General features: G+C 35.3%; 1 protein-coding gene across 1 annotated transcript; it reads left to right on the top strand.

The window, feature by feature from the left end:
* Window positions 1-2744: 2744 nt before the first annotated feature.
* On the top strand, window positions 2745-19768 carry LOC110804237 (outer envelope protein 64, chloroplastic). The gene is made up of 13 exons (XM_022009795.2): window positions 2745-3100; window positions 5056-5208; window positions 5656-5780; window positions 6893-7018; window positions 8061-8243; window positions 11212-11356; window positions 11727-11895; window positions 14219-14353; window positions 14487-14687; window positions 16712-16839; window positions 17841-17892; window positions 18233-18302; window positions 19287-19768. Exons 1-13 carry the CDS (start codon window positions 2895-2897, stop codon window positions 19367-19369), a joined length of 1776 nt encoding a protein of 591 aa, XP_021865487.2. The 5' UTR covers window positions 2745-2894; the 3' UTR covers window positions 19370-19768.
* Window positions 19769-20391: the final 623 nt, after the last annotated feature.

Below are 20391 nucleotides of genomic sequence, written 5' to 3'. Positions count from 1 at the left end.
GTTGTGGTTCTTGAATCAGTTTTCAATTTCGGTAAGATTCTTCGAAATCAATCGAATTCGATTTCTGTAAGATTTCTTCGATTTCGATTTCTCTCAGATTTCTTTGATATCTTCGATTTCAGTTTCTTCGATTTTAAATCAATCGATTTTGTTTTTCTGAGATTCTAAAATCAATTGATTTCTTTGATTCTAATATCAATCAATTGATCCGAATTCATGTTCTAAATTAATCCGAAATTTATCCAGATTCATCTTCTAAATTCCAATTTCAAATCCTCAAATCAGATTCAAATTTAATTAACTTTTTTGTTCTTTTTCATACGTTTATTACTTCAAGTCTTGAAATGTTTGGTTGCTGTCTTCTCTGTTTGGTTATTACAGATGCATCACAAACCTACAAACATATATTAATTAATTAAAAACAAGCTATGATGTATATATTCTTGAATACATTTTAGAACATTTTTGAATAATTTTAGAACATGCTTAAATTAATTTAAAACACTCTTGGATGAAGATAGAACATTCTCGAATAAATTTAAAACACCGTTGAACAAAGTTAGAACATGTTTGAATTAATTTAGAACATCAATAAATTTAAAACATGCTTGAATAATTTTTGAAACACGGTTGAATAAAGTTAGAACATGCTTGGAAATTTTTTGAAACACGGTTGAATAAAGTTAGAACATGCTGAAACTTTGAATAAAATTTAGAACATGCTTGAATAAATCTGGAACATGTTTGAATGGATTTAGAACATGCTTGAATAAATTTATAACATGTTTAATGATTTTATAACATACTTGAATTAATTTAGATCATGAGCTTGAAATTTAGAACATGTATATATGTACATGTGTTGACTAGGTTCTCATGTTCTAAATTTAGAACATGGTTTAACAAATTTAGAACATGGTTGAACAAATTTAGAACATGGTTGAACAAATTTAGAACATGGTTGAACAAATTTAGAACATGGTTGAATAAATTTAGAACATACTTGAATAAATTTAAAACATGGGCTTGAAAATTGAGAACATGGTTGAATAATTTTAGAACATGGTTGAATAATTTTAGAACATAGTTGAATAAATTTAGCACATGGTTGAACAAATTTAGAACATAGTTGAATAAATTTAGAACATGCTTGGATAAATTTAGAACACGATCTTGAAAATTTGGAACATTTATATATGTATATGTGTTGACTTGTTCTAAATTTAGAACATGGTTGAATAAATTTAGAACATGGGTGAACAAATTTATAACATCGTCGAATAAATTTAGAACATCCGTGTATAAATTTAGAACGTGGTTGAATTTATTTAGAACTTGGTAGAACCAATTTAGAACATGGTAGAACCAATTTAGAACATGCTTGAATAATATTAGAACATGCTTGAATAATTTTATAACATGGTTGAACAAATTTAGAATATTTTTGAATAATTTTAGAACATGGTTAACAAAATTTAGAACATGCTTGATTAAATTTAGAACATGATTGAATAATTTTAGAACATGCTTGAATTAATTTAGAACATGAGCTTAAAATTTTGGAACATGGTTGAATAAAATTAAAACATGCTTGAATAAATTTAGAACATGGTTGAATAAATTTAGAACATGAGCTTGAAATTTTAGAACATTATTAAATAAATTTAGAACATGGTTGAATAAATTTAGAACATGGTTGAACAAATTTTTAACATGGTTGAACAAATTTTGAACATGTTTGAAAAAATATAGAACATGGAGAGTGTAAAAATGTTCTTTCTTACCTAAGGAGGTGTTCTTACCGGATCCCTCCCCTATATATATATATATATATATATATATATATATATATATAGTGGAGGGATCCGGTAAGAACACCTCCTTATAAGTAAATGTGAATGTCACTAATTTAGTAACCCGAAGCATCGCCTGGGCCCAAAAACTAATTTTTTCATTAAAACCCCCGTGTATCGCTGCAATAGGTAAACATGTAAGAGGCCCAAAAACATGAACTACTATTAAAACTTCGGTCCAATATATAACAAATTAACAATGCATACTAGCTTGAATCTGTTTAAAAAGTATCGGAGATAGTTGAAACTATTTTGTCATTTCTCTCTAAAAGTTAGTGTACCCTCGATTAAATATGGTTGTGGGTTTGGTCGGGCTGTGTTTGGGCCGAGCCCATATTGCTTTAGCCTCAATAGGCCCGACCACACAGAACCCACTTGTTACATACAGGACCGGGCCATGTCAAAATTTTCAAAAGTACAACCCATGCACGACCCAAGCCCACATCTAGCTAGGCTGAGTCATGCTTTGTCGTCCTTTTTCCCAGCAAACAATGACAGATCTTCTTGATGGCCCGGGTGGGCCTGCACCCCAAGGCGGAATTTTCAGTAGTTTATTTTTAGTTCTGGTGCCTCCTAAAATTTTAATGTAATTGTATAAATTGCATATTATATTGCTTAATTCTTCTACTGACCCCCTCGTAAAACTGTTTCAAATCCATCACTACTAGCAAATGCGGCTCTTTGTGCTTGTGTCACGCCGTACTTTTTCCGTGCCTGTGCCGGACCTTACTTTTTGGTCTCTATGATGGACTGTTCCTTTTCATGTCGGACAGGCCCGTAACTCAGCCCGGCCCATTTCCTTTTTCACCCCATTTAAAAAAAAAAAAAACAAAAAAAAACCCAATACTGACGTGATATGCTAATGGATGTCGTAGATGTTCGTGTCTCCTAGTTTCGTGTAATTTCTCACTTCTCAAACACCACCACAAGGCACAAGGAGTCCCTCTGCGCAAACTCCAACCCCAAAACCCCATCCTAAAACAAACAACCTAATAAAATTATACAACTAAAAACCCTTTTCAGAATTCTATCTTCTCATCAATGGCGTCTTCCTCTGCTAACATATGGGTGATGCTTGGATTGGGTTTGGCTGGTACTATTTTGCTAATGACCCAAAAGCTTAAAAAAGCCGTCAAGGAAGATTTTGGAGCATTCATTCAGAAACTTCAATTACTTCCTCCTCCTCAGCCTGCTCCGCCTAAAGCTCCCAACCCTCTTACTGGCCTCACTTTCGCTGTTTCCGATTTGTAAGTGCTTAATTTCTTTCTATTTGTGGCTTTCAGTTGTTAATTGATAGGGGATACTCGAAATGATTTTCTTTGTTGAGGGGAATTTGAAGGTAGTTTGGTTGGTTTGGCTGATTTAGAATTCAAGGGATTTGAATATGAATTTTGTGTTTTTAATGATGTTATTTAAGGCCATTGCACTGCTGTACGTCTATAGATACTGTTTGTTTAACAGGGTGCGTTTAATTTTTTATTAGTCAATGAATATACACACGGTGCAGACAAAAGTGCAGGCAACTTCTTTGGAAGATTGGCTTCATGAGTGGAACAAGATTGTCACTTTTTAGGAAATGGAGAGAGTACCTTAGACAAATGGATACAAGAAACAATATAAGTGATAAAGGTTTGCATCCTCCAACAGAAAATAGTGGCTTTCGGGTATGGTCCCTATGGAGATTGATGACACTAGAAATTATGAATTGAGCTGAGAACATATTAGCAAGAGGAAGGCATCCCTAAAGTAAAAGGATCAATAATAGAAATAATCCGAATGAAACAGGTAGAAAGAGCATGAAAATTATATTGACTTTTTTGTAGAAGATGCTCTAAACCAAAATTGACTTTTTTTTGTTCCCTCCTGAATTGTCTAAACTCTATGTTTATAAATGACATTGATAGTTTAGTAATGGTATCGAGACTCGAGAGAGACTTGGTCTTGAAGGACTACTTGGCTCCTTTTTGTAAAGGTGAGGTATCCAATAAGTACCACAAATGAACGCCATATGGATTCATGCGATACTTTGTTGGAACGCAACTTCCTTATTAGAAGGAAATAATTGTCATATAGTCCATAACCATTACAATGAAGATATGACCTGATTGATCCAAGATGCCCCTTCTAGTAGTCGTGCACTTGTTCCTCTCTACCCTCTCTTGTTTACTTACTCTAAGTGGAGCTGGCGTATGCTTCATTAGTGTATTAGGTTAGGTGCTAAGTTTTCAAGATTATAAAATTAATATATTTAAAATGTTAAGAGTATGATAAAACTTACTTCTTACTTTGTCGAATATCAAGCTCATTGCATTGCCCGAATCATGCCATAACTCTGATGCGGTTATCTATTCTTAAACTGCTGGATTTTCCTATTCCTTCATGCTATAATTTCGTGTAGTTTCAGCATGATCACAATCTTGTGATAAGTATTCACCTTTCGTCGAGCTTATTTCCTTTTCTTCATATTTCGACATAAGATGATGTAGTGATTTATTTAGGAAATCCATTTGTGAGTCACTATGTGCTCACTATATCTTTTACATAATTTGTGCTCACATTGTCCTAATATGTGTTAGCCGATCCCAATCATTTTGATATCTTGTTCTCTTGAATGTTGTCTATTTTGAGGACGCATTATGCTCTGGACTCTGTTTTACTTATCTTCATGTGTATAATTTTTTTTCTTGTCTTTAGAAATGTAGAATAGAGCAACTAACAAACAATTAAAGGGAAAGGGGTTTACTTTGTCTAGAACTATTAGTACTATATATTTTCTTGGAGTCTTGGACAATTTTGTCCAAGCAGAAAGCCTTCACCCTTTTTGATACTTTGACTTGCAAATGTAGTAGAAGTTCAAACGAGGACAAAAGTAAGCGTTAGGAGTGGGTCGCCCTTCATTTTGCATTGAAAATCATTTTCTGTCTCTCAACTATCTACTGAGATAAAATTCCACGAGGTAGTGTTGCCATTTCTAGGCATGAAACAACCATTGGATTTTATAGGGTAAAGATTTCAGTATTTCTCTAGGAGTTTACGCGTTATTTTTTCATCTACTTGTTATTTTCCATATAAGTCATCTGTACTATTTAGTGGAACATCTAAGTTTCCCCGTCATTTCCACGTGAAGAAAAAGGTAACCAGGTTTTCCAGTACAATATGCTGATAATGCTTTTAAGTTTTCTAAATCATCCGCTTTTTGCAGAATTGACATTGATGGACATGTGACTGGGTTTGGCAATCCAGACTGGGCTAGGACTCATGAGGCTGCTTCGAGGACTGCGTCTGTGGTGTCAACTCTGGTTGATGGTGGTGCTACTTGTGTTGGAAAAACCACGATTGATGAGATGGCGTACAGGTGGTGTTCACTTTTTGTCTTTTATGGCATTGTCATTTGACAAGTTGTTGTGCATATAACTACAACTATACCATGAAGAGTTTGTTCTTCACAAGATTTTAAAATTGTATAGAGTTATTATACGTTCAAGGTTATGAACCTTATGATCAATTTTTGCTACCTAATGTATCTATACTCCTATATCGGCTATATGTACAAGATTATGAGCGATCTACGTTTTTTACTCTTTAGCTTGCTGATCGGACCAGCTCACAAAGCACATCAATCACTTAGTTGATCTTGGGACCTAGCCGCCTAGTTTTGTACATAAACTTTCGATATTTGTCGAAAATGTTTTCATTGCCAAATTTCTTAGAATTTTAAATATAAGATATGTTCCCCTGTGGGTTGGATAAAAATGACATTTTGTGTTTTGTAATGTTCACATCCATCATTTACTATTTTCAGTGTAAGTGGAGAGAATAAGCACTATGGTACACCAACGAATCCTGGCGCGCCTGGTAAAGTTCCTGGAGGATCTTGTAGTGGAGCTGCTGTTTCAGTTGCTGCTAACCTTGTTGACTTCTCTGTGGGTGAGCTGCATAAGAATTTTCTTTTCTGATATGGTACTCTTGCATCTTTGCAGCTCTGTGTTGGGATGGGAAGTATGTTGGTTATATTGATATGGTTTAGACAGTAGAGCTTTGTTTTGTTCTATTGAAATATCTTGCATTGCTGCTTAGTTGATGGAAAAAAGTTCAAATTTATTTTCCCCTTTTGAATTTCCAAACTAGTTTTTAGGCCCGGGCAACGCCCCTGGTTACTGCATTAGTAACATTTATATTATTCTTATTTGAAAATGTTATTAATCAATTCCCTTTTTATTACATATATTAGTATTTGTTTTTGCAATGATAACATACATGTTATAGCTCAGTGGTAAACACTTCATTATTTAAACGTGAGGTCGGGGGTTCAAGCCTTATACATGCTCCATTTCTAAATTTTTAACAAATGAAATTTACATGAAATGAAATACCCAACGTGCACATAAACTTCTTTAGAAACGCCTTATATTATAAAGTATAGATGGAAGGGGTTGAGAAGCAGCATGCGTTTCTGACATAATGATGACGCATCGTTTGTATGAGGAACTATTTGCTAAGCTTGTCTGTTGCAGCTTGTTTATTTAATGTTCTTTTAGCCAAAGGTTTCAGAGGTGTTAGGTGTTCCTTTCCCCTCCATCCAGCCATGGCGATGACTTGCTGCAATGACCAACCTGCTAGCTTTTGCTGAGTCCTTTTTCATGAAATATTATTGATGAAGCCTCTTTTTTAGGCTATTTAGTATCGTTGCTGGTTATGTAAGACCCATTAGTTAGGAAAAATGATTGAGCTAAGGGGGTGGTTTCATGATTTTACCTCAGCCTTCAGAGACAATATGATAACCGAGTTTGCTTTTACCACAAGCTAGAATCAATTTAGCACCATGGTTGGTAGTTAATATGGTGGCATGGAGTTTGAGGATATTGCAGAAGTTGAAAAGCCGAGTTTTCTAATTCCATGTATCTGTTGTACACTTGTACTATCCGCGCTTGGAATTATCAATATGGTATTGGTGTATCTTCTTTGAGAGGTGAAATTTTTGGATATGTTTTGCAAAATTTTTGTTTAGCTTTACTGATTGTAGATTAATATGTTGGCAGGTATTGACGCTGTTGGCGGTGTTCGATTGCCGTCTGGATTTTCTGGGGTTATTGGATTCAGGGCTTCGCATGGGTCTATTTCACATTCAGGGATTATTCCCGTCTCACCAAGTCTTGATACTATTGGTATGTGCTTCTAAATAATGTTGATGTCTTGTGCAAGCCATTACTTCCATTGGATGTCACAAAGGCTCAATAATGTTGATGATTAGCTCTTTGATATTTTGGAATCTGATCCTGAGCTCTGAATATCATTATGAATTGTAGCTCAAAGATGTATTTTAGCTATTCTGCGTTTGAGAAACCAAAAGAGCTATTTATGACAAAGTATAATCATATCTAAAAGGAAAAGGAAAAGGGTAGAATCTTGAGTTAACAGTCTTGATTATTTCTTGGTTGGCTTTCATGTTCAAAGAAGCCGAAAGTTGAATGAATGGAAATATTGGTTAATTGAACTCATAAGACCTGCAATTAATTAAATGAAAAAATCCCTCTTGTTTACTAGGATCCAAGTTTAAAACCTGAAATTTATGAGTAATTGAGTTGGTCAACTTGTTTTTTTTTTATAAAGAAGGTGCATGTGGTTTGGTGGCCTCAGTAAGAAAGCCAGTCTGTTTTCCAGTAACACTGAAACACTATATCCTTCATCTGGAGCAGAAAAAATGTGCAAAGCTTGTATTTGTAACCTTAAATTTACTGCCTAAAAATCCTAAACTTACCACGACTAATATATATATATCCAAAATTCCAAACTAACAAGCTAAACTATAAACAACCTGAAGCAAGCTGTACAGTAACTGAAATTACACTGGATGCTCTACTATCTGCCACACACATTAACCGTAATAACCAACTATGAGTTAGAGTTGAGACCTAGACAGTTTGGAAGGCCATATCTATATCTACTAAGCCACCAGTTAAAAAAAGAAATTGGAAAACTATGAATCGAAGGTGCTAATATTTTATCGTCAAAATGATATTTAGCACAGCTCCAAAATATACGACTTAAGCTACTTTTCCCATTTAATTTTATCTCCTTTTATGTTAAAATTGTTGAAACATGTTTTAGCAAGCAAAAGAAATGAATTTTTGAACGACACACATCTGAGCTTTTAAAATTGAAAGATACAGATTGACAACTAAATTATTCAATTGTTGACTTTCACAGGCTGCTTTGCCAAAGATCCGAATGTGCTTCGCCGTGCTGTTCATGTCCTGATGAAACTTCAATTTGCAACTCAACGGAGTCCTCGGCAAATAGTAATAGCTGATGACTGCTTTGACCTACTTAAAATTCCTGTTGATCGAGTGATTGAGCCTGTGATTAAATCTACAGAGAAGCTGTTTGGAAGTATGTTTCAATGTTTATTGTGACGTTGCCTTTGATATTCTGCTTTAGTTATGTGAATCTTAGCCTAATATCTTGATATTGTTTTCGTATGGATCACCAAGCAGGGAAAGATGCCTCCTTCCTTTCCTCATGTCTGATTCCTCTTATTCTGGGTTTTAAGTTAGACAAATCATGCTTAGGGGCTCTTAAATCTTCCAATATCTCTCTAATTAGAAGGCAGGAGCCTCAATGTGTAAAAAAGGTGAAGGCACACTAAAGCTATAGGGCTCATGCTGCACCTAGGCACACCTTATATAAGTGAGGGACACTTAATATGTTTCAAAGAAAATTGGAATAAAAGAAAAATGTCCGGCCTTGGGTGCGCCTCTTTGAATGCTCCTCACCTAGCTTGTGGCCCTGTAAACCTTTTGAATGGCCATTTAATCAAGATAGTTGAAGGGAATGAGAATTTACACTTTGTTTAATTGCAGATAGAACGGAAAGGAAGGGGAGGAAAAGAGTAGGGGAAAGATAGGGTGGGGGTAAGGTGGAGCGGCCTGGATCCGTATTCCTTCCTAATCTCTCCAGTTTAGGGAGGGATGCGGTTTATTAAAGAGAGAAGGGAAATGGAGCCCTCTCCCTCCCCTCCTCCCACCCAACCTCTTATCCAAAAAAAGGGAACTTGTTCCCCTCCCTTTCTGTGCATTTCCTCTTATCCGAACAAAGTGTTAGTATGTGTGTCTTCTGGTTTCCTTGTCGAGTCATTGAATGCTCATTCACTTGGGTTTATGAATTCAGTTGTACTCTTGATGTTGCTGTCAAGTGATTGGGGGTGGGGTTGAAGGTAGGGTTTTGGTTGTCGATGAAAATTTTGAGTTGTAAAGTAAATTTACTAGGTAATTAAGTGTGCTATGATAAGTGAGGTTTTGTTCAAAGTTTCTTCCGATGCAGTACTCCTCGTCTGCGGTGTCTAAGCCTAAGGTGGAAGTTTTCAACATTTTCTAGGGATAAGGGTCGGGCTTTTCTATTTTTGTTGGGTGTCTCATGGGGTGTTTTTTGCTGGGGAAACTGGATTTTCTGCATAAGATAAACGCAACTATGGGTTACTTCTTTGTCTCTACGTGATTGGAATTTGATAGAGAGAATGGGGTATTGGGGTTGGGGTTGAGGGGTAGGATCGGGTTATCTGGTATAATGGTATTGGTGTGTTGCTTGCATTCGAGATTATGGGCCTTGTGTTTCTCCTTTGAGTAATGTACATATTCTTGGTCTGTTTGGGGTTGTCAATTTGTCATCATGTATCCAAGTGAGCTCATCACTTGTTGTTCACTGATAAGCTCAAGGAAGGTTTCCCTTTACTTCATTAGGGTATATCTCTCTTCCCCTTCCCATGATGCCCAGGTCATCTCCCTTTGCTTCTTCAGTTTTCTCGTATGTAATGTGAGCCTTCTTCTCTTTGCAGTGAGAACATTTAGATACCTCATTTGAATTTCAGGAAGAGGGTAGAGGAATATTGGGTTGTGTGTGACATCAGGATGGAAAAACTTTTATTTTATAGGTACTCTAAGGTTCTTAAAGGAAAAGCTTAAGAAGGTCCTTGAAAATTTGAGGGAATGTAAGGCTATTTAAAGGGAGATTGCCTTGTTGATCAGTAACTTTGGGTCTGGGCTCAAGGATGAGTTGGAGGAGGTACTTTTAAGGGGGAAACATAGGCCATACTGGAAAATGAAGGTTAAATAGGTTGAAGTGGGGGAAATTTGTTTTTAGGCTCTTTTACATAGCAGTGAATAAGTAGAAGCGGAGAAAGTATTTGAAGGAGACAAACTGATTTTGGGAAAATGGAGATAATCTGTTGTTTTTAACCACAATATCTCCCTGCCTTCATGAAAATATCCAACAAGATCCTTTCTTAATGCAATAAACATTCTCCATCAGCTGGAAAACGCGAGGATAAATCCCTAGGCAATCACCAAATCTGTAGTTTTAACACTTCTAGACAGGTCAAGAGTTGCATAAGATGATCAGTGTCTAATGTCTACTGCTGAAGTCCACTATAACTTTTCTTAAACATGGCTTCTGAACAAGGAACTAGTTTAATAGGACACAGCATCATCCCTTCATTTTTCCAAATTACTCTTAGCACCAATTTTTTTTTTCCCCAAATTACTCTAAAACTACAAAGGAATTTTTTCACAAATATCAAAATAACAATAAAAGACTAAAATTTACTCAAAGAACTATCTCCAAAATCTGGGGAGCAAGACTAGAAATAGTGTCATAAATGTCACTTATCACCCAGGGTATCCTTGTGTTTTACAGCGTGATTGACATGCAAGTTTCCTCCTACGCTTTTCAGTCTTACAAAAGGGTTTAGAAAAAAAATTAGAATTCTCATAAACTGACAAGAGCCGAGAAAGACCCAACCAAACCTAAATTGTCTTGAACCCGAGTTTGATTTTAATGGCAAACTGACTCAGAATAACTCAATTCTGATATGACTTTATTCATCAAAGACTTGACTTGATGACCTGATTTGAGAGCTATAGAAAAATTCATTCAGGTCATAAATTTTTTTATTGTCAATTTTCATACTCCCTTTGTTTCATGGGTGATTGTTCTTAATTTTTTTTTTTTAAATAAAATAAAGTTAAGGCATCATAAATGCATGTTAATTAAATATAATTTGTTACAAATTTTCTCGATTCCCTTGAAGTAATGATACAAGGAGGTGCTCCAAATATTAGTATAATATGTTGAGGGGTAGGAATGAAAAAATGTTACAATATCACGCATTGAATAGCTAATGAGACCAATTAATGTGAAACATCTCAAAGTTGAAAGTAGCACAAATTCTTTGAGATAGAGGGAATACGGTCCTATGGTGTAAACTAATGTCAAACGTTAGCTGTTAGTTCTCTGTTGTTGCAGTGTGGCCGATGTCATATATATGCAATTTCGTATCCATATTAATTAATTGATTGTATTTCAGGGCAAGTACTGAAGCATGAAAATCTTGGCGTGTTCTTAAGTTCAAAAGTCCCAAGTTTGTCAGAATTTTCTTCCCCCAAAGTTATTGATCAAGTTAAGACTTCTACATTAAGCCTGCTTGCTCATGTGATGCAGTCCCTACTAAGGTATGCCTAATCTTATGCTCCTTGACTTCATTTTTGTTAGATTACCACATTTAGTGGAGATAATCAGATAATAAACCATGGCAGAGTTTTGAAGCTGCCCATTTGTAGTCTTTTGACACCCTTGTGGCTTTCTGCAATAGTTCCATGCAGTTTGTACTTGCTAACATTATGCAAAATTAACTCTGGTTTTGTAAGTTGCTAACATGAAGAGGTTTCACTATATGTTCAAGAAAATCAATATTAGCTCTTCAAAACAATACCTACTAATTGTTGTAATTGTATGTGGACATGTCCTCTTCCTCTGATGATTCATTAAGCATTGAGTAATTTTCTTTTAGAATAGTTATACTCCATCCAATGCTTGATACAGGTATGAATTTAAGGAAAATCACGGAGAATGGATGAATTCGGTTAAACCTGATGTAGATGGAGGTATCGGAGCATTGTTTCATGAAGGCAATGTTGTTGATGGGAGCGAGATTCACAAGGTGCATCGAATCAGAAATGAAATGCGGCTTGCACTTAACTCACTTTTGAAGGTATGAATTTTGTACTTAACGCTCTAAAGACCGGTGTTCCTTTTACTTGATGCTAGTTTCAGTTTAAGTGGGCTTGCATTGATTGAATGTAGACGTGATATTATGAGGAACTGAGTTGAATTCTGATTAACAATTCCAGTATTATAACCTGATTCGAAAATTTAAGAAGTCCTCAATTCAAGAAAGCAAAATTGATACAGGAAGTTGATGAATAATCTAATACACTCCCTCCTTCCCATTTTACTTGAAACACTTTCAATTTTCATCTTTCCCACATCATTTGCAACACTTCTGTAAATCGCATACATACTCGTTTTTTCTTTTCTTTAAAAATAAAATATTTCACACTTTTCTGTAGGCCAACCAAAACTCCCACTTCCTATGAAAACGGAACCCCTTTCTTCCACCCCTCAAAAAATAAATGGCCCGCAATCCACTAAAGATATTAACAAATAGTCCAAGACAGGCTATCACACAATAAAATAAAAAGCCAATTAAATTTTTTAAAACCTAGTGCCTGTCGTAGTGTTGCAATTTAAATGGAGCGGAAGGATATATGTAAACAAAGAAGAAATTGATTAAGATAGTATTGTATTGGGATTTGTTATTGTTAAAAAGGAATCAATATCAACTAGAAAATCATTGTTTACAGGAAAGTATTGTACTCCATTTTACTTTGTATCAATCAAGAAATAGAACATCAGACTTGCTTGTCAATCAAGAAATACACGCCAGACTTACTTATCAATCAAGAAGTAGAACTTAAGACTATCTTCCTCCATTTGGAAATATTTTTCTCATTTCTTTTAGGCACAATGATTAAGAAGTGGGGAGGGAGGCCGAGAGTGCACAAATTGGCCACCCGGTTTCTGGCTGACGGGCGAAGGATTGCCGCTTGAGCATGGCCATGGATACAATTATATAAATTGCTCACTAGGGTTCTAACCAGTGTTACCTAATTCCCTAACCACCCCGCGAACCGCGAATCGAAAAAGCGAATTATAACATAAAAATGGTGCAAACTTTGGTCTAATTCAGAAAATTAGGTAGGAAATTTCGAATCCGTACCCAGTCTTATACTAGCGAATCAGGTAACAGTAGTTTGGTGGGGGACGTTTGCTGCTTGAAATTAAGATTCTTATAAAACCTATATGGTATAGACGAATGATGTCGTCACGTAAGAATTTGTATTTTTTTTTAGTTTGCATAATAAGAGGAAGTCTTCAGATGTATGGACTATAGAATACTTCACTACCCCCAAAAAAACTTTCTTTTCCCCAATTTTAGCCTGTCCTATTTGAATTTTGAACCATTTGAGATTTTCGGTTGGATCCACCAAATAGAATAATGATTTTTACCTTCTTTTTTCATTTTTTTATTCAGCTTTAGTTGACAAAGGCCCACCCTCTTCTTAAAAAACGTGCCTAGGACAAATGGAAGTCTTTTTGGGTATGAAGGGAGTATTTCATAATCAACTACCTACCTAATTGGGAAATTTATCAATTTAATTCAGTAACAAAACTAAATTACTATATAACCTAACTTACTTAGGATATTTAAATCGAACTTAGGTCCTGCGCTGCCACATAGGTTTGAAGCTTTTAAACATTAGTAACGTTTTTCTTGTAGGTTATTGATGTTGGTAATCGGATTTTTCATTTAGGGAGTGTGGTTTGCTGTAAAATTTTACAGGAAAATGATTTTCCCATTTTCAATCATTTTCCGTTTTTTTTTGTGTTGTTGTTAAGGGGCAGAAAACAATTTTCCAATGATGAAATAACTCTTCTCAAGGGTGGAAACAGAGCCATAATGCAATTAGGCATTAAGGACCATTTTTGAAACATATTTAGTGCTTGCATTTGAAGCCAAATCTTTAGTTGATGGTTAGTTGAACCCATCTTGTATCTTGGTGAAATAAAATTTATTTTATTTATTTTATCTGAATTGCAAGTATGGATAGTGATTTTGGCTCATCAAATCAGAAAAAATGGATGAACACATCTGCTTAGGGGATGTTTGCTTCCTTTTTGCATTACAGTTTTTGGTATAGCAGAATTGTATCATGAATGCTTGGCTCTTCCTTTAGGGTGCTATACCCCAAATCACAATTTCATCCATATGAACCTCCAATGCTTAACCAAATGCTAACAATGGCCATGAAGCGCACGACTCTTCTTTACAATACATGAAAAGTACTTACCAGTATGATCAAAGTAACAATTGAATCTACATTCTGTTTTCATATCGTTTTCCTAACTCACAGGATAAGGATCAATTATCAGGATCTTTTATTATGTTTATTGTTGATGAATTATTTAAGCAGGATGATGGAGTTCTGGTTATCCCTACATTTGTTGATCCTCCTCCAAAAGTTGGTGGGAAAGAGATGTCATCAGAAACTTATCTGAGCCGTTTATATAGTCTGCTATCTATTGCCAGTTTATCAGGATGTTGTCAGGTAAACTATTGGCTTCCATCACTTTCTCTCTCTGGCTATGGTTTCCTACTAATTTTTGACATCCATGCTGTGACTTGTGATCTGCTTTGCAGTAATCAACTTCTTCCTGTGCCTTGTTTGTTACTCATTTCAGGTTACAGTACCCCTTGGACATTATAACAAATGCCCAATTTCGGTATCATTTATAGCGAGACATGGAGCTGATCGATTCTTGATTGACACGGTACAAACCATGTATTCATTTATTCAGGAGCAAGTAGATGTTGTTTCTAAAACAAATTCTACATCCAATACATACAGCCGTGAAAGATCTGCGGAGCTTGCTAAAGAAAAGGTTAAATGGATTACTCTCATCTTTATTTTCTTGTTTATATTTATATAATTGGTTATATCATCTGACAATGGTGTATTTTATTGGTTGTGAAAGAGGCTTCATATTAGCTAGTGACTAATCATGCATCCTCAAACTAGAGAGACGGAGGGGGGGGGGGGGGGGGGGGGGGAGGAGGTTGGTGGTATTGATTAGAACTTTCTTACGTTTGTTTGGAAATGTGAACACCATGTCTATTGTTTTCACCTTAAAAACCAGTTTAACGAAAACTATGATCAGTGAAGGGCTATCCAAGTTCAGTTCACAACCCAAATAACTTCAGATAAGTGAACATTAGTTCTAGTATGTGTAAGTTGAGATTAACTCTAACAAGTTTTATTAAATTAGTTTCAAGTGAATAAAAGAAAAGCCTATGTGCTCCCTTTGGGTTGATTCCCCTCTTCTATGGAGGATGGAGTTGGGGTAGGTAGTGATAATGTGACGTTTGTCTACCTCCTCGGCCTATGTTATGCACTTTGTTTGGGACTAGAATTAATGTTTAGGGGGTAAAATGTGAGGAATTCAATTCACTTGCACCTCGATTAACCCTTTGCGCCTTTTGTTTTATTGTGTTTCTTTTGTAAAGAAATTAGAAGTAACAAGCTCATGACATATCTCCTTCCCTAGCTTATGGTTACCAGTATAGAGGTTCTTGTATGTGTTTCTCGTTTCCTTGGGTGGTTTATGTTTAGTTGGAAGATCATTGCAATATGATGTAATGCACGATTAAAGGAATAAGAAGATGATGCTCTTATCCTATCCCCTATTGACATGCATCACAAAGAACCTCATATTTATACTTTTGTCAATAGAAATGAGACATGGGTTGGCCATCTATGGTGATATCTAAGCCTGAAATTAAGTGGTATGTATCATACTATCATCATATAAAGAGTTATGCATGATGTGTAAAGCCCTCAAAATAAAGAATCATCCATATCCACCTCATTAGCTAAGTATTTATCAGTAGATTGATCTCGAGCTTCATCTATTCGCTCGTTATTTTCTGTTAATGGTCTAGTTAGTAGAGAATTGATTGGCCATATGAGCAATGCCTAGCCTTCGAGGCATCTCTTAGATGTTTTTTTTGTAGTTGCACTTTTGAACTTGAGACTTTTCCATTATCACTTTAGGAAATTCCTTGGATTCTCCACGTAGATGAGGAAGGAGTGGGATCCATTTTGCTTGATTTCATGTAGCTACATGACCTATATGATGTACTAGGGTTATCAGCCCTAATAAGTGTCAAAGCTGTTCAGTTATTCGTCAACAAAACAATGAGGTTGCAACTCAACCTTTTGGATGAGCTTCCGTTCAACACACCTACGCACCTAGCTTGTGGTCTACGGTTTCAAGTCACACATCTTCCAACTTTCAAACTTCCTAGTGTATTTCCCAACTGACATACACCATCTATGAATACAAAGTGATTATGCATGTTCTGCGATTAATTCTAGGTACTATATTTTCCTATTAGTTTCTTAAGTTTTTCTATGATTTTTACCTTTCCTTATTTAATCTTCCAAATCATCAAACCATTCAGTTCATATTTTTCAGTTTTACAGTAGCTAACATGCACTTCTTAAAATGCTATTAATGGTCAACTCAACCAAAGTTTTTTGGAGAGGATAATTATTACCTTTGAACCCATCGTTGATGTTCCCGTTTCCATCTCAACAGACCTTCCTATACGTCTTTCCTTGAAAAGGTTGCTACATCAGGTTTTAACCTTATCGCATAGCTCGTTCATGTTTGTGTGTTAATTTTCTTTGTTTGGAGTGTTTCAAACATGAATCTTTGTGTGACGAATAGACCTGAGAATAAGTAAGTGGGTTCAATTGAATCCAATTGGACAATACCATGGATGTTGTTGGGCTCCTACTTGCAGAACCCAAATGGGAAGTCAGTGAGAGGGGAGAATGTTCTTTTAGTTTCCTTAGCTATGTGTTTTTTCTTACTTTTTCCCCTTCTACTTCTCTTTGCTGCAGGGAAATCAAGCATTTAAAGATAAGCAATGGCAAAAAGCTATTGTTTTTTACACGGAAGCAATCAAGCTTTACGGAAGTAATCCTACGTACTACAGTAATAGGGCTGCAGCATATCTTGAGCTCGGGAGGTACATATTAAATGTTATTGCATTTTGGATAAAGTGAAACTTGTTGTGTACAACATACTCCCTTCCTATCTGTTGGAGGGAGCCTCTGTAAGATATAGGGGTTATGTTGAGGTCAATATTGACAAGTTAGGCATTAACTATTTCATGTCAAAATATGTTATCTTACCTGAGACTTGGGGTATAAATCGGACGTGGTTATGGGTCCAAGTATCTGGTATAAGTAGTCAAAGGATTGCAGTTACAGGATTCATTCATTGATTTGCAGCCCCTTAGTAATTTTCGAATGTAATACAGTTTACGTTTAGATGTCCAAGTTGATACCAGAATAGAGTAAGTGATTATATGAAGTATCAAGTATGTAATTCCCAAATATATATCATAGTCACTTGTTAAGCCATATAAAAAAGTTTCCGCCATATTACATATACTCCACCTTTTCCTTCTATTTTAATTGCAATGTTTCCCTCTCTTACTAAGGAAGAAGTTTCCCTTATCTTGAATTGCATATTAGTTGCAGCATTGATATTCTAGCAACGATTTCTCTCTCTCTCTCTCCCTCTCCCTCCCCTCATCACACGGACCACCTATTTATCTCTCTCTATCCTTTCAGAAAAAATTGTACAACCCCTACATGTAGCAAATGTAGAAAAATGGAAGAAGTATACCAGGGTGAAGAATACTAAAGTCACAGAATATGCATATTCTGTTGTATGAGCATTGAAATAAGTTCAGAAAAAATCAAGCATAAAGCCACAAATAAAACCAAAGCTGCAAGAAAAAAAAATGCAAAATATAAGTAGTATCTAATCTTTACCCTCTTTCGGCTTTTATCCTATGGTAACTTCAGCATTGATGGTCAAACGTACTCAATGACCAAATCTGTGTACTTGAATGAGGCCACTTTTTGGATCACACCTTAATGGAGGATTAGAGAATCAAAATTTATGTTATCTTTTGCCTATCTAACTGTTCATTTAACAGCTCTATTTTTTTGGTTCCAGTTTTGTCCAAGCAGAAGCGGATTGCACTAAAGCCATAAACCTGGATAAGAAGGTATGTAGTGCCGTTAATTGATTCAGTCACCTCTTGCATCACTTGTGTTCATTTATGTCGAAATTTCTGATTTGTTATAAATTTCCAATAGCGTTGGCAATTTACATTTTTATAGCGTCATCATTTTATACTTGGAAAATTGTTTGTATGTAATGTTGTGAAGAACTTCACTCTTAGTCTCTTACATTCCAAAATAATGGAGCATAAGCTTTCCGTGTTCGAAGTTCTCCCAGTCACGACTCACGAGAATCTTGTTTCACATTGCCATCTTTCTTGCATCCAAATGATTTGTAGACTTGTACTTAATTATATTCTGCTACCCAATTTCATAATTCTGCAGAATGTGAAGGCATATTTACGTAGAGGGACAGCTAGAGAAATGATTGGCTACTACAAAAAGGCAACTGAAGGTATGTTGCTATTGTCATTTGACCTTATCTGTAAGGGGAGTTTGTGTTCCTCCTGATTATTTCTTAAATGGTGTCAAATGTGAACTAGATTGGCTTTTAATTCAGACACTAGAAGCTGAGTTGTAAGTGACTTTTCTGTAATATTTTATTTTACTTTGGCTCATTGAATCACTAAAACCTAGAATGCTGATGACTGATGGTCAGAAGCCTACAGTGAAAGGAAGAAAATGGAAATATGATTAAAAAAAAGTTGACATTTTGATATTAGGATCATACCTATAACAAAAACGAATGCTCAAATTTCACAAAATTTTGTCATGTATAATATTCTGCTATATAAATATATACTTGCTTCATTTTTTTTAATCACTACATTTCTCTTTTATGGAAGTTCAGTATAATTGCTACTTACCCATATTTGGTACATTCTGGGCTATGAATTGACATCTTTGCCCTTGCTGAATTTGCCCTTTCCATATGATTTACTCTTTCTCTGTCCTCCCTTTAGGCCTTTATGCATGTTCTTTTGCCCTTGGTTTCTCTTTTGCTTGCTTTTTGTCCTTTCTTAATATGCGGGTGAATAACAAAAAAGAACCGATGGATTATATTGTTTTGTAAACATAACAGCCAACTATGTAGACAATTAGTCTTCATCAATGTAAGTCACGTAGTTCCAACATCTTATAAAGAAGGATATAGCAAAATTCTATACATGACTTCTGTGATAGTTGAATCATTCCCACGCCCCTTATTACTCGATCCAAGTACGGGTATGTTTAGTTCTTCCCCAGTTTCTTTGTAAACCATTTATATTTAAGAATTTGATATTTCCTAAAGTGGTACAAGTGACTGTTATTTGGACTGAGTTAATAATTGTCAATGATGATTGCTTGATGAAATAAAAAATAGTGAATATTTTTTTGGCTGATTAAAGTATGTGCTGTCTTTTAGAAATGATGAATAAAAGAATGCTGAAATTCGCAGATTTTAGATATGCCCTGGTTCTTGAACCAACAAACAAAAGAGCAGCCGTATCTGTTGAGAGGCTAAAGAGCTTATTCCAGTAGGGACTGAGCTTCAACTTTGAAAGCGTTGAAGAATATTTGCGGGTCTGCATTTTGGTAAAGAGAGCGATGGTTGGTTTGATTTGGCTGAGGTAACTTGGACGGCATTTTGTCCTGGAGGCCATCCGGGAAGGCTGACAAGTAGTTTTCGCCTGAGATGAGAGTAGTGGAGTAAGTATATTACCGGCATCTTCTATCCAATAATTTGTTCTCAGAAGTTGTATGCGTTGCCAGCCCAAGTCATTTTTATGATCAACTTTGTAGTATCTGCTCTCCAAAGTTTTTCAATTATCCTCTCAGTTCTCTTTAATATGCCAGTGCTATTTTGTAATCAATTTGATATTTAGGCCACATTTAATCGACCTTATTATTTATCCCGATTTAACTTTTTGGTTTAATTCAGATTATCTTCTATTGTTGTTTTTTTTTTTTTTTTTATATTTTAACAGGAATCAACCAGACATCAGAAAGTAAATAATGTACCTTCCTACTACCCGGTGTACATGACCTTCAGCAAGATTATGGGGAGAGTATAATTTGTGAGACAACTTAATCTAAAGAATTAAAATTTAGAGACAGGATTGAAAAATGGGAATAAGCGGAAGAGTGAAATAAGAATTGGACTACTTATATAGCAAGGGTATCAATGTATGTGAAATCTAAGGTAGTTGTTCAATTATCTTCTCATGTGTCGTGTCTGTAATAAAAAAAACTAATTTTGGTTTCTATCAATTTATCCAATAAACAATCATTCACGCAAAGCGTGGACACGGATTCTTATTTAAGTGTGGTGTGTATAAAGGTAATAAAATTATCTTTTCAAAATTACTGTACAAAGGTAACCAGGTAAAAATTATCTCGATGTACAATAAATTTAGGACAAATTGTTTTTACCACTTATAAAAATGAAAAATTTAATTTTTACCACCTAAAAAACTAAAACTTGTATTTTACCACCTAAAAAATAATAACTTATTTTTTACCACCTGAAAATGAAAATAGTAGATGAAACCTCTCTGTGTTGA

This window comes from Spinacia oleracea, chromosome 5 (genome assembly GCF_020520425.1).
Source record: "Spinacia oleracea cultivar Varoflay chromosome 5, BTI_SOV_V1, whole genome shotgun sequence".
NCBI lineage: Eukaryota > Viridiplantae > Streptophyta > Magnoliopsida > Caryophyllales > Amaranthaceae > Spinacia > Spinacia oleracea.
Note: the sequence above shows the minus strand (reverse complement) of the source record. Positions and strands in the feature narration are given on the sequence as shown.